The sequence below is a fragment of the Tinamus guttatus genome, unplaced genomic scaffold, assembly GCF_059628265.1.
Source record: "Tinamus guttatus ecotype Peru unplaced genomic scaffold, ASM5962826v1 Tinamus_guttatus_pri_ptg000326l, whole genome shotgun sequence".
Lineage (NCBI taxonomy): Eukaryota > Metazoa > Chordata > Aves > Tinamiformes > Tinamidae > Tinamus > Tinamus guttatus.
The window spans coordinates 1,273,626-1,287,509 of record NW_028288860.1 but is presented as its reverse complement, the minus strand read 5'-3'; the positions used below and the strand labels follow the sequence as shown (position 1 = coordinate 1,287,509).

At 55.1% G+C, this 13,884-nt stretch overlaps 1 protein-coding gene across 1 annotated transcript; it reads right to left on the bottom strand.

Moving 5' to 3' along the window:
• On the bottom strand, window positions 1-5,539 carry LOC104571117 (transcription factor E2F1). Its single transcript, XM_088529199.1, has 7 exons — window positions 5,348-5,539; window positions 4,026-4,116; window positions 3,107-3,326; window positions 2,195-2,347; window positions 1,287-1,401; window positions 968-1,172; window positions 1-316 (listed from the first exon to the last, which is right to left on the bottom strand). Exons 1-7 carry the CDS (start codon window positions 5,537-5,539, stop codon window positions 66-68), a joined length of 1,227 nt encoding a protein of 408 aa, XP_088385325.1. The 3' UTR covers window positions 1-65.
• Window positions 5,540-13,884: the final 8,345 nt, after the last annotated feature.

The window sequence follows — 13,884 nt, the reverse complement described above, 5'->3', positions numbered from 1 at the left end:
TTCACCCAACAGGCCACTGAGGCTGGCAGCCCCACAGAGGAATGGTGACCACTCCTGCCACCACCTCAGAAGTCCAAGGGCGTGAAGTCCCCAAAGTCACAGTCAAAGAGTTCGCTGATGCCCTCGCCCTCTTCCAGGCCGAAGTGGTAATCCTGGGGCTGCGGTGGGGACAGGTTGATGAATTCGTCTGTCAGGAAGCCTGAGAAATCGTCCTTGCTCTGCTCCAGGAGGGCATCCATGGAGGCCAGCGGCGAGAGGCTCACATCATCCGCAGGGCACTTGCTGGGTAGTGCGGCCTCTCTGGGCAGCAGGGGCTCTGAGGAGACAGGGAGAGCTGCCGGACCTGCAGCACAGTCCTGGCCCACTGTGCCAGGAGTCCCCCGGGACCCCCAAAATCTGCACCAGGCACGGGAAACAGCAGGAGTAAAGGGTTATCATGCTAAGGGTTAATTTTCTTAGCTAATGACAAAGGACACTTTGGTAAGGCCAAGTGATGCTAAAACAATAATGAAATTGGGCAACACTGCTCATAATGGTCACATATGCAGCTCGCAGTTATGCTCACTGTCTCGTGAGAGCAAGCACAAGTTGCACAAGTCCCCATGGTGCCAGAACAATTTTTGGGCGCTGCTATATCCCTGCTGATGTCGAGACCAGACCAGGAGCCCAGCCTGGCTGGGCAGAGGACACCGCCTTCCCATGCCATGGTGCAAGGCGCAGCCTTTGCAGCTCCTTCCTGCACGTTCCTGTGGACCAGGACATGCCGAGGGGTTGCTGGGAGGTCTCTGATGCCTGCCAGCCCCTGAGGGATGCAAATTGGGATTAAACCGGTGGGGGGTTCCTGCTGTTGGCAGCCCCCAGCCTGAGCTGCTCCACAGTCATGTCAGAGCTCCCATCCCCCCAGCTGTGCAGGCACCAAGCCGTTTCGCAGCCTCCTCGAGTCGCACGCTCTGCCCTGGCCGCTCACCTTGCTCGCCAGGCAGCAGTGGCATGTTCACGTCCTGGGCCGGATGCAGGAGCGGCGAGGCTCTGGGCTGCAAAGAGATGGGCGATGAATCCTCCACGGACGCTCTGAATGGGCTCTTGACAGGGCTGCAGACTCCAGAGCTGTCTTCGGGACAGAGGAACACGTCAATGGGACCCTGAGTGCTTTTCACGGACACCTGGAAAGCCTGGGAGGAAGGAGACAAGTGAGCACAATGAAGCCCTGAGGATGCCAAGCTGTGAGCTCACCATAGCCAAGGGCCCTGCAGAGCCAGGGAGCTGGCTGGAGGCCCCTGGCTTACCTCCGTGGGGTCCGAGACCTGTAACTGGGTCTCTGGGGGGGCCTTGATAACCATCACCATCTGCTCAGAGGGGTCCACAATACTCCGGAGATCCTGGCAGGTCACATAGGCTGCGGTGTGGCCGGTTAAGGAGCAGATGTGGGGGATGCCATCATGCGATAGGGGCATCAGAAGCACTGCGACGGGCTGGGAGATGCCTAGTGAACTAGGTGGCACCTCCTGATGCCAAATACAGCCCCAGCCAGTTGGCACTGGTGAGCAGCTCAGTGGCCCTGCACAGAGATAACTGCGGGCATCAAGGCTAGACCATCCTCTGCCCAAACCCAACTAGGCACCATCCCTGCCACGCTGGATTGGCAGAGCCCTCACAGTGACCGTGAGGCAGCGGTCTCGGGTGCAGGCCAAAAGAGCAGGGCACTGCCAGCATCTAGGAGCCCGCACAAGGAGAAGACAGGATGCAGCACTCCATGTTCAAAGGCTGAAAAGGGAGCAGCACTAGCCCACCTCGTTTCAGGAACTGTCAAGCAGTGCCAAGCATGATTGTTGGGTTGCAGATGTGCCCCACAGCCGTGCAAGTCCCAGAGTCAGACTCGGAGTCCCAAAGGACAGAATCAAAAGTTGCCTTCGCCCAAGAACTACCTATTGCAAAGCTGAGATCATCTGGCTCACAGATTCCTGAGACCAGACACAGGGTTCACTCTCCAGCACTGTCCCCTTCTCAGGCCCATACACACTCCCTGCAGGTGGTGAATCCCAAGAAGGGGACAACGGGACCTGGGGAGGGCTCTTTGGCCTGTGTTCGGGGGCAAGAGGTAGCTGCTCCCCAGCTACCCCTCCATGCCCATGTGCTGCAGGGCCTGGGGTTCCTGGCAGCCCCAGCACCCAGACCGTCCCTCAGAGAAGGATATTGCTGGTTCCCAGGGTCCTCTGTGAGCAGCCTCAGCTGGACAGTGCACGTCTGGATGAGGTCGTCCAGCTGCCGCTCAGCTGCCTGCAGGTCCCGCAGCTCCTTTTCTAGCACTCGGTGCTGGCTGGAGGATCCCACGGCAGCCTGGCTGCCCCTGGAGGAAACATGGGCCTCTGTCACCTTTGGCGTGGCCATGTCCCAGGCAGCACTTGCACAGCAGGACAGATAAATTCCTCCACTCTGCACCCTTCATTCATGCCTGGAAGATGCCCATGGCTTTGCCAGTGGATTGTCCCACTCGCAAGCAAGAAAATCCCAGGTCACTCTGCCCTTGTGCTGCACCAGTAAGCCTGGGAGTCTCCCAAGAATGTGGCTGCAGCAAACCGTGGCTCACTCGTACCCAGAATGTCCCCCAGCAGCCATCCCACCTGGGGACCCTGCCACCTTGGGCCTAGGGAGCGGGTCCTGTGGGCATTTCCCACCAGGATAAACCTGGATTGAAAGAGCTGTTCTGGGCTCCTCTCCAAGCCATCACAACCCAAACAAATACCCTGTTTCCCAGACCCCAGCTGAGCCCCCAGAGGTGTCAGCTCTACCTGCAAGGCCCCAGCCCACAGACAACAGAGATTTGAAGACGACATTGGGAAATAAGTGCTCAGGAGTGACCCGTGATCATATGCAGCCCTCTCCAAAGGTCATGGCCCACCAGAGCAGAACATACAACTCCAGGGCAGATGCTTAGGATCCAGCTGCCAACAGCAGCGTGACACTCCCCTGAGCTTCTCATATCCAGCTGCTTCCCAGAGTTGCAAGACCCCAAAACTCCCACCCAGACACAAGTCCAAGCTGCTTCAAGAGCATCCTCCAGCCCTAGCCCAGGACACAGCCCACAGGAGCCCACTTTGGTACATACAGCCACTGGATGTTGTTCTTAGACTTCTTGGTGATAAGCTGGATGCCCTCGAGGACATTGGTGATGTCGTAGATGCGCCTCTTCTGCACCTTCAGGACCTCAGCTGCCCAGTTGAGATCCACCACACCATCAGGCGATTGGCTCAGGAGCTCCAGGAAGCGCTTGGTGGTGAGGTTCAGGGAGGTTTCATAGCGGGACTTCTCCCCGGGAGACTTGGTCCCTGCAAGCAGCCAAGGACCGTGGGCCCAGGTCCAGGGCCCACAGGACCCTGGACCGGTGGGCCAGGTCCATGCCAAGGACCGTGGGCCCAGGTCCAGGAGCATGTGCTCTCCTCCAGCTTGCCTACTGATGGCTGCCAGCACACTCAGACCCACCAGATCTGCTCGCACATCACAGGACCCATTTCAGCTTGAGCTGCCTGTGTTCAAAGCCTGCCTGGGCTGTCACCATCTGCTCACCCAGCGCTCCTCAGCCACAGGTCCTTGGCCACACCAGCCTGAAGCCCATGCTCAAAATACACCTTTTGAGTGGCCTCATGATCTGTGAGTGGGCTCAAGGCCCACTCCAGGCCTTGTCTTCCTCAACCTGCCCATCGCAGCAATCTCGGCACAATGAGATGAGTTGACCTGGCTTTTCTGAGTTGCCTACCTGCGCTGGGTCGTGTAAATATACATCAGTCCCGTGATGTGCCTTGCAACCCATGGAGGACAGGGGTTGGCTCTGCTGTGCCCTACCAGCTTCAGCTCCTGCTCCACAGCAGAAGCCTGTGCGAGGTGACCCGGAGGGATGGGTGGGAGCAACAGGGAATGAGCTCAGAGATGTAGTCCAGCCCACCCAGGCACTGTGGGTGCAGACCCGGGGACGGCGAAGGCCAGGCAGCACTCTCAGGGGACCACCACGGCGCAGTGCGGGCCAGTACCTTTAGCAGGATTCCTTGCTTTGCCACGGGCTGTGGGCAGGCTCTCTGCTATGTACTGGTGATCCGTCTCCAAGTTCAACTTCCTCTTCACCTGCAAGAGAAGGGCAGCTCCTCTCAGGGGTCGCACCCAGCGCAGCCTTGGCAGCTGAGCACCCTCGGTGGGGACCCACCGGCGGCCCTGCTGGGACCCCAGGGCTTTGGGAGTTGTGGAGCCTTCTGTGGCCCCTCCGAGCTGGGACACCCAGCCCCGCTTCCCTACACACAGGCACTCGGCGCACGTCTGACAGGATCACGGGAGCCTGACGGGGAACGCGACATCCCAGGCATGTGACAGCACCCGACCCCCAGCCCCTTCAACCACTGAGCGACTGGGGTGCAGGAAGGGACTGTGGAGATGGGCACAGGAGATATCCTCATGGGTGGATTTGTGTCCCAGCAAGGGATGAACTTAACTGGCAGCAGATGGGAAAGCGCAGGCTGGCAGGTGCTGCTGTCAGCAGAGTGACACCAGGCCCCCGCTACCGCACAGCCTGTAGGGCGTAGGGGTACCAAACCCCAGCCAGGGGGTCCCCTCAGCCTCTTCCAATGAAATATTCGGCAGCCTGCTGTGACAGCTGGCTGGGCCCACTGCCCTCATATCCTATGCAGTCAGGAAGGGACTGCAAGGGGCGGTGCTGTAGGAAAGCCCCAAGTGCGGCACAGGAACTGGCCCTGGCAGAGGGACACAGGGCATCCCACCCGTGGGCACAGTACAGACACCCTGGGGTGGCACTCCCAGCGCAGTGCTGGCTGATCCAAGCAGCACCTGCCCAGGAACCAGAGGCTGGATCTTCGGTGGCCGCCAAGGGGGTGCCAGGGACCGTCCCACACTGGGTACAGCAAAAGCCACCAAACACGAGCTGCTAGAGGGCTCCCGCGCGCATCGCCATGACCCGGGCTGGCGACACGGGACTCCTGTGAGCGACTCCCCAGCACACAGCAGTGGCGAGGCAGGAACCTGCAGGCTCCGACGCGTCTGGCCTTTGTAGCAGGCTGCGGCCCCTGATGCAAGGCTGGGCCCAGCGTGGCAGATGTGCTGCGTGGCAGGGCCCGGCCCCACCGACGTCCCCAGATGTAGTGGCACGGCCCTGAGTAACGTGGCCTGGCGCGGCAGGGCTGAGCAGGGTGCACACGGTGCCATATGGCCCGGCACTGTGCAGCCCTGCATACCCCCACGGCACAGCACGGCGAAGCACGGCACAGCCCCGGGCCGCGCTGCAGGCGCCGTCACGCGCCACCTCCCACCCGTCCCCGCCGCGTCGCGCCGCGTCCCCGTCGGTTACCGGCGGACGGCCCAGCGCAGGTCGGCGCGGCACAGCGCCCGGGCGGGCGGGCTGCGGCGTGGCGAAGAGTAGCAGGTCGGCGTCAGGGCGGCTGCCCGGCGGCAGCGGCTCCTCGGCCGCCGAGACGATGAGGAGACGCGGGGAGGCGGCGCCCAGCAGCGCCGCCAGCCCCGCCGCGCCGCCCGCCGCCATGGCCTCACATCGCCGGCGGCGCGGCGCGGGCAGCGCGCGGCTCGGCGCTCAGGGCGGCGCGGCGGGCAGGGCGCGGCGGCGCGGCGGGCAGCGCGCGGGGGCGCGGCCCATGCTCGGGGCAGCGCGCGCGGGCGGGCGCCCCGGCGCGCGCGCTGCAGCCGCCGCCCCGCGTATTGTTGCCGCCGCCGCCCGGCCCCGCACGCCTTTGCGCGCCAAATCCTTTTTGCCGCGAAAGCGGCGCGAGCCGCGCCGCCTCCCGCCTATTGGCTGCATCTGCCGCCGGGCGCTGCGCCGCCGGCGCAGGGCCCCTCCCCATTGGCTGGCGCCGCCGGATCGATGGGCGGTGCCTGGCCGCCCATTGGCCGCGGCGCGCGGCGGCGGACGCGCTGACCGCCTGCCAATCGGCGGCGCCGCTCCGCGGGAGGGGCCAATCAGGGGGGAGCTCGCGGACGCGGCGGCGGCGCCGCCAGGGCGAGGAGCGCGCCTTAAAGGGGACGCGCGCGGGTGCCCCCGGGATCCTGCGCCTGCTGTGCCCCGGGGTGCCCTCGTGCCCCTGGCCGGTGCTGCACAGCCCTTCCCCGCTCTGGCTCCGCAGTCTGTACACCATGGCCCTCCTCTCTGCCCAATAGCATCTTCCCTGCCCCAGCTCCCATGGCCCTTTCTCCACCCTACAGCCAGTGCCATGGTCCCTCTTTGTCCCACGACCTGTGTCCTGCAACTCCCTTGTGCCCCATGTCCGGTAGTGCCCTATGGCCCGCCTCTGCCCCATGCCAGTCCTGCACAGCCTGGGCCCCATAGCTCTTGCTCCACAGCCCCTCTATAGGCACTGTGGCCTGTGCCCTCCATTGCCAGCCCCACACAGCCGCTACGCCCCCGGCTCCTCCCATGTTTCCCCCCATGGGGCTGGTTCCCCCTGGTTGTGACCCACAGTAGTTCCCGCAGCCAGGGCCGGCCCCATAGGTGCAGGGACGGAGAGGGACTCTTGGGCAACCAGGTCCCCACAGCAACCAGGTCCCCGCAATGTCATCAGTAGGTTGGGTGGCAGGAACAGGATGGAGAGAGCTGAGTTGGGGCTGCCTGGGAAAGGCAGTGTCCGAGTGTACTGCCATTGCCTTGCAGTCCCCATGCTCCGTCTGCCACCAGGCCCTTCCTCCATGATAACCTTTTACTACCTGTCCTCATTTTGACAATCTTCTCACTGAAACTTGTTGCAAGCAGTCACCAAAAACGCATCTCCCTCCCGTGCTAAGGAAAGCAGGAAGGAGCTGCGGTGCTGCCAGCAGCTCAGGGCCCTTGTCTGGCCCAGCCTGCAGCACCATGTGAGCACATGGTTCTTCATGGTCAAAATACCCACTGTGTCCTGGGCCTGGAGAGCTGATGGGAGAAAATGGGTAGAAGGTTCCTGAGTGGACACCTATGTTCTCCCTTGCTGCTTGTGCTGTGGCTTTGGACTCCAAAGCTACTGCTCTTAGGGGCCCAGCTTGCATAGAAAGAGCAGGATATTGAAACCATCCATCTGCTCTGTCCGTTTCCTGTGTGATTCATGGCATTTTGTGCTTCTAAACCCCAAACAGCTGTGGATCTCGACATCTTCCTCAGCTGGGAATTGCTCCTTGCAGGAGCCTTCCAGGGTGAGGGTATGCAGGGCTCCCCCTCAAAGGGCTGGCAGCAGCCACAGCGCTGGGGCTGTCTGAGGCAGAGCCACCACCCCAATATTTTCTGCTTTCCCCAGTAGCTCCCTGCGGATCTCAGGAGGCAGCTGAGCCAGGACAGGGTTTGTTCTCTCCATCAGGAAAGAAACGCTTCTTGCCTTGGAAAGGGAACAGCAGGTGCCTGTGTCGGAGCCAGTGCTTGGAGGAGACGGGCAGCCGGGAACATCGCCGTATGCAGCGGGGGCACCGATAAGGCACCCCCGCCACGTGACCTTGGCAGCTGGGCCCCCAGCACCCGCGTGTGGGGAGCTGATAACGCCTCGGCCGAATGAACAGGCAAAATTAGAAAGGGGGGAAAAATACACATAGACACAACTCAGTGCCCAGGCAGGGCCTTCCTGATTGTGCCAGCACTGCGGGGATGGGACGATGCCTCCGCAGAAGCTCCGGGCTGGAGGATTATCCTGATCGTGAAGCATAGGCAACAGTTAGGCGCAGTGATTGTGCACAGTTAATGCTCCCTTCATCTAGGGAAAAACTAAAAGCAGAAATGCCGGGCTGGAGTGAGGGACTCTTACTCTCCCCAGGGAGGCTGGGCCAGGCGCCGCCGGCACCGTTTGGGCTGCAGCTGCTGCACCAGCTGCTCCCGCTCTGCTCACAAAAACTGCCACGCCAGCAGCGCCAAGCGGCAGGAACCATGGGGACAGCGAGGGCCACGGCGAAGTTGTGTTTTCCATTCATGCGGCAGCTTATTCAGGGGTGAGCAAAGCCACTTAACCTCGGGAACAGGCAGGCTGTTGTGCCTCAGCCTCCCCGGGGACTGGCCAGCATCCAGTTAGCTGGGGCTGCTGCAGGGAAGGATGCGCAAGTTGTCAGGACTCCTGTCCCTACCCAAAGCACCAATGGCAAAGGGAAATTAAAGCAAAGGTGGATCCACAGCAAATGCACGTGCAGGAATGGAGGAAAGAGAGTTTTCTTGCATCCCTAAGAGAGCAAATACGAATCCCATCTACGAATACCCTCCCTGCGGACGTGCGTGTCTGCCACGGCTGGTGGCCTGGCAGGACACCGCATCTTGTTCCCACACATCTGTTCCCAGCAGTCCCAACCAGACACCTTTATCCCATAGATGTCCTTGTGAGAGAATTGCTCGAGAAAGGGGAAATTAGAGAAAAACTAGGGCCTAACAGAAGTTCTGACATTACAGAGGCTTGCTTGAGGTGAGAGACAGTGGCCACTTTCAGGGTGGTTGGTACGTGGAGAATCTACTTCTCCATGACTCCCTCGGCAACGGAATCTGCCCTCCTAGCACACACTACTAAGAGTAAACGAACAGTGGAGCAGAATGGAGACACCATGGCCAAACTTTGTTAGTTTCCCTGCAGAGCTGGTAATCCGATGGTGCTGTGCAGCTGACGAGTGAATGGAGGGTGGAGCAGAGTGAAGGCCCCGTAGCCAAACGCTGTCATGCTCCCTGCAGAGGTGGCAGCCTGGTTGTACCATGCATCGTAACTGCTGGATCAGCTCATGGGCTGAACCCCTTTCCTCCCCTCAGGTCAGGACACTGCCTGAAGAGGCTTCTTGAGGTTGAGATCCCTCTCCCATCTTCTGCGTGAGTGACAGTTGTGCATTTGTACATTAGAGCTAGCTAAGAACCCCACACTGTCATAGAGAATTTCCTGTACTGACAGCCGAAACCCGTTCTCTAAATGTTGCATTTGAATAAATCGTGCTATTTGTGAACTCAATTCGCTGTTTTGAAGGCGATTGGACCTACAGTTGACAGACTGTTTGTGAATCCAGTACTGCCAGAGTGGGGCCTAGGGATACCAAATACTTATGGTATCTCTATCAAGGGATGAGTCTGACTGCCCCCAGTCCCTCTAACCTTTGAGGATCAGCTGGAATGCAAGGGGATCTTCCTGAAAAACCTTGGGAAGGTTTCTACCACTGTATCTGGGTAACTTCACAGTCATGAGGTCCTTTTCCTCCTGCACCCCTCAAAGCTCTGAACCAAAGGGTTGAGGGATGCAGAGGCTGGAAGGGCTGCTTGATCCCCTTCGACCTGCAGAAACAGAGCTGGAGAGCCCATGGCCTGGGGTATGCATCAAATCCAAACACTGAACAAGAATAAAAGAAAGTTTCATTCTCAGTCCAACGTTTCAGATGAACCTTTAATCACCCTGTTTAAACTGGCCTTGCTGAATCTGTCCCTAAAGCACTTGTGCTCGTGTTGCATTTATAACTAGAAGAAAGGGAAAGATAAAGAAGCTTCATTTCTGATTTAGCGTGGAGAAAGACCTCCATTAGCATGGAGATGTCTTGGAAACACATTTAGCGCTCATCAGCTGCAGCTTGGTCCTGCGTTCAGGACAAGGAGCCAACACACCAGAACATTCCACACCACAGACCATGCTTCTGAATTTTACCTAAACCCAAAGCGGGACTCTAACTTCACCTCCTTTCAAGTTCACCACCCAAAAGGTTCCCCCTGACACTGAGGCACCTTTAATCCCAACGGCAGCACAATGAGCACAATGTCACAGCACGGGAAAAGAGAGGAAAAAAAAAAAAAAAAAGCTCACTTACAGCTTCATCTGGAGGGGAAGAAAGGCTTGAGGGGTATGGGAGGGTAGAAAGGCGTCTCAAGATACGACTGTAGTTTGGAGGTGTTAGCTTGCCCTTCTGTGGACCAGGCTAGACCCACCAGCCTTACAGCAGCTAAGAAGCAGGAGGTCTTGTGTCAAAGCTTCCTAGCACTCCTATCTCAGGAGGTACCTTCTGCCCCAGACCTGGACCTCCCGTTCTGCTGACAGAATGCCACCAGGCAGTCTGCATGCTGGGACTGCTTTATCTCCATTGCCGCAGCCGCTAACTCAACAGCAGGTTTCTTCATAGCTCAACTTGGAAGAGACATCAATATAATTTGTGTGTCCTAATTTTGCCTAGCTAATGGGAAGGACAAGAGGCTGGTGTTCAGCATCTTCTACCCTACACTGCCACAAGCTCTCTGCCCTAAAAACAAGTATTTGGGCAATGGCCAGTGCAGGGCACTGAAGCTGAGACTCCACATACTGGCAGGACAGTCACCAACAGCAGGACTCCTCCAGCTCTCTGCCTGCAGGGTTAATCTCCTCCGTAAAAGTCCCAACTCTCCGCAGCCTGCCAGACTACATGGATACCACAGAATACTTTGCCCTGTAGCCAAGTCACCCAAGGAATATCAAGAGACCAGATTAGCTATTCTAGCTAATTCAGGGTGGGAACCATTCATTTTTCTTCCTATAAACCTGTTTTTTCCTGTGTACACTGCATGTGTCTGGTTTGTATGTGTTACGAATCAGCCAGCCTAGCCCCAATTTGACTCACTTGGTCCAAAGATGTGGCAACACCGAACAATCCAAACAGCTGGCACCTCTGCCTCCGCAGCTCAGATCCTTATCCCAGCCAAGCAATGTTAGATCAGGCAGCTAAATGTGACAGGGTGGTCAAACCTGCACGGGCTGCTGTCCAGCTGGTAACATGAGAACACAGCTGATGCCGAATATATACAATTTGTGTGTTAGTTATCTACATACAGTGTTAATAACATGCAATAATTAAACATTGGCTTAAACATTTTAACTTAATGATAACACTAAAAGAAATAGGACAAAAATAGCTTTTTATTATAGAAAGAACAATATTATCTAAAGACTGATTATATAGAAAGTATCTCTAAATAAAGTTGGCAGGAAACCTGCACTGGGTTGATGTACTGTGCTGATTACAGAAGAGGTTGATTCACAGAGGATAGAGCTATTCAGCAACAAGCTGCCCACTCTTCTGCATTCCCACCCACCAAATTTTTAAAGCCCCAAATCAAGATGCTCCTACCATCATTTGCAGCTACGCTAATCAGAGTTACCTGAATTTATGTTCTTCCCTTATGCTATGCTGTCAGCAAGATCAGAACCTGCATTACACAGTAATTACAAACAAAAAGTACAGGCACTAAGACCAAAAGCAGAGGTAACGATACATGGGTTACAGAGCATTTAACTTGTTTTTCTCCCTCCACATTATTAGTCGCAGAAGGAAACACGACAGATGAAAATTCTTCAGAGTGCAGAAAACATTACCTCCCCCAGCAATCTGGTGTGAACATACAAGTTGAAAACTCAAGATTAGCACCCCTAAATATTAACTGTGGCACACAGACATTATGCTGCATAGCATTATGCCTTCCCCCCACCCTTATCTACTGTATTTCAAAAACAGCATTAGAAAACAGAGCATTTTGTTCAAGCTGGCACGATCCAGGAAGACAGACAGAACCTGCCAAATAAGTAACAGTGCATGGCTGGAGATACTAACCAAAGGTTATATTTGTGCTGACGTGGTGAAAATGAGTTTGAATCACACCAGTTTCTTCTACCTGAGAGCATCTGGTTAGGGCATTGGCAGCAGCCACCTACGAGGCTCTGGGCTGGCTGCTGAGCCTTGGCCCAGCACAAGGGGAAGGTCCTCGCCCTCAGAGTTCCTTCAGTAGCCACAGACCATTCTCTTGTTTCTCACCCCACTCAGTTTGAAGCGGAGCTTGACCTTTCTACCAGGGAAGGAGCACTTGCACAATCCGTCTTCAAGCCTCTCCGGCCTGATCTAACCATGGCAGAGGATCTAGCCCTGAGCAGAGGCAGGTGCTGCCCCCGCTTGGGCAGCGCGAGGGCAGAGCAAGGTACTGCTGCAACACCTGCAAACACTTGCTACAGCATTGACCAAGTAAATGACCCCAAGCTTGCCTTATTCCCTCATTAAATAAATGATTAATAGCTCAGGATAGCTGCGCTGCTCTTCAAGCATTGCTTAAGGTTTTTGATAAGTTTGACTATTACACTCTATAACTGCCTCTGTAAAAGAGATGAAGTCTGAAGGAGGAAATTCATTGCAAAATGAACACTCCAGTTTTATCCAGAAATCCTTTTTTTTTTTTTTTTTTTTTTTTTTCTTCTTCCCTCCTCCACAAAGTGGGCTATGCACTGAATTACTTCAGAGGCATTCAAAATCTCACAGAGCCAGGTGCCTGGAAAGTAATAGCAAGACAGGGCAAAACCGATGTAAACAAAACATGTTCATCTTAAAAATCAAAACCGATCAGAGTTAAGGCAGGGGGAAAGTGCCGCTCTTTTGTGATTCTTCAGCATTTGGACGATTTGCAGGCGGTTTCCCAGCTGTCTCTTCATTTCTTTTCGTTTTAATGCTAATAAAACAGGAACACAAATGGGGGACTCAATTCCTCACACAATGCCTTGGGGGAGGGTAAGGAGTGTAACTTATGTATCCGAAAGTCTGACTCAGACAAATTACTTCTAGTTCACTTCCTTACTACACGGGGGCTTTGTTTGGACACATCAGCAGCATAAGAGGTTCATCCCCAGCTATCTGGTCATAGAAACAGCAATGTGTCCTAATGCCGTTAAAGAAAAGCACCAATTACTTCCCTGGGGAAAGAAGTGACTTGCAGCTTAACGTCCTGCCCGCACACAGCGGGAAAACAAACTGTCCGCAAAGGCACAGGGAATGGCTCCAGCCATGGAGAACCCGCTCCCGTGAGGAGCGCCCGTTTGTTTTCCAGGCGCAGCAGCTGGGTCCTGGATCAGAGGTACAGATGGTTCGAGACTCAGAGACAACCTGTTTTGAAAGTTGAGGTTGGCAACAGATTCTGAAGAGAAAGAAGAACTGAGGGAGACTGATGGGCACTGCTGCCAGTTGATACTAGAACCTGCTCACTGGCTTCTTTTTATGCTCTAGAGAGGCCCACAGATACTGTGGCAGCATAAAAGGGATGGGACAGGTCACCAGCGCTTCCCAGAGCGAGAGAAGCGCTTCGTGGTGGCAAGGTCTATGTCATTACTAAAACTTGAACCAATTTTCTGTTTCAAGAGAATGACAGCGTTTCTCCAAGAAAGGAATGCCAAGGGCAACTTCAAGAGGTTAGAAATTTCTGATAGACACACAGATCACATAGTCCCCATGGTTTGTTGTAATAATTGTATGTGGTCAAGAGTTTAAGTTTGATAATCTTAGGAAAAAAAAATCAAGCTAAGCCACACCCGTCAGAGTTTGGATTTTCTGAACTTCCATCAAAGCTTCTAGGACTTCAGCAATATTAACAATTTTTAACTTTTTTTTTCAAAAGCCTGCATGTTTTTCAAATTAAATGCAGCATTCTTCTGCCAAAAACACATTGTTTCAGATATCCACCAGTGGTGCAAACAAACACATGATGTTTTTTAAAAAAATCGGAACTTACTTGCATCTTGAATATTTTTTTCTATATTTAAATCTTTAAAGATTTAGTTTGATGCAGATATGTTCTGCAAAGACACAAAAACCATTACAAGCTTCAGCTGAGATCCTGAAAAGCTATAAGACAAAATACTGATCTCTAGTTTAATATCCAGTACACACTTCAAGGTAAAAATCAAAGATAAGTTAAAGGTACCACAGAAAGTTATCAGGTCAAAGCCATATCTTGTATTTTGGGCAATATCGTATCTATGGATATGAGCACAAAGAAGCTTCCAAACTGCTCTCACAAGGGATGCAGTTCTCTCCCACTGTTAGACTCAATTAGAGATGTAGATGTCTCTATTCCTGCTCAGCCCAAACCACTCAGGATGGGATTTTATCCTGAACATCACAACAACAGGT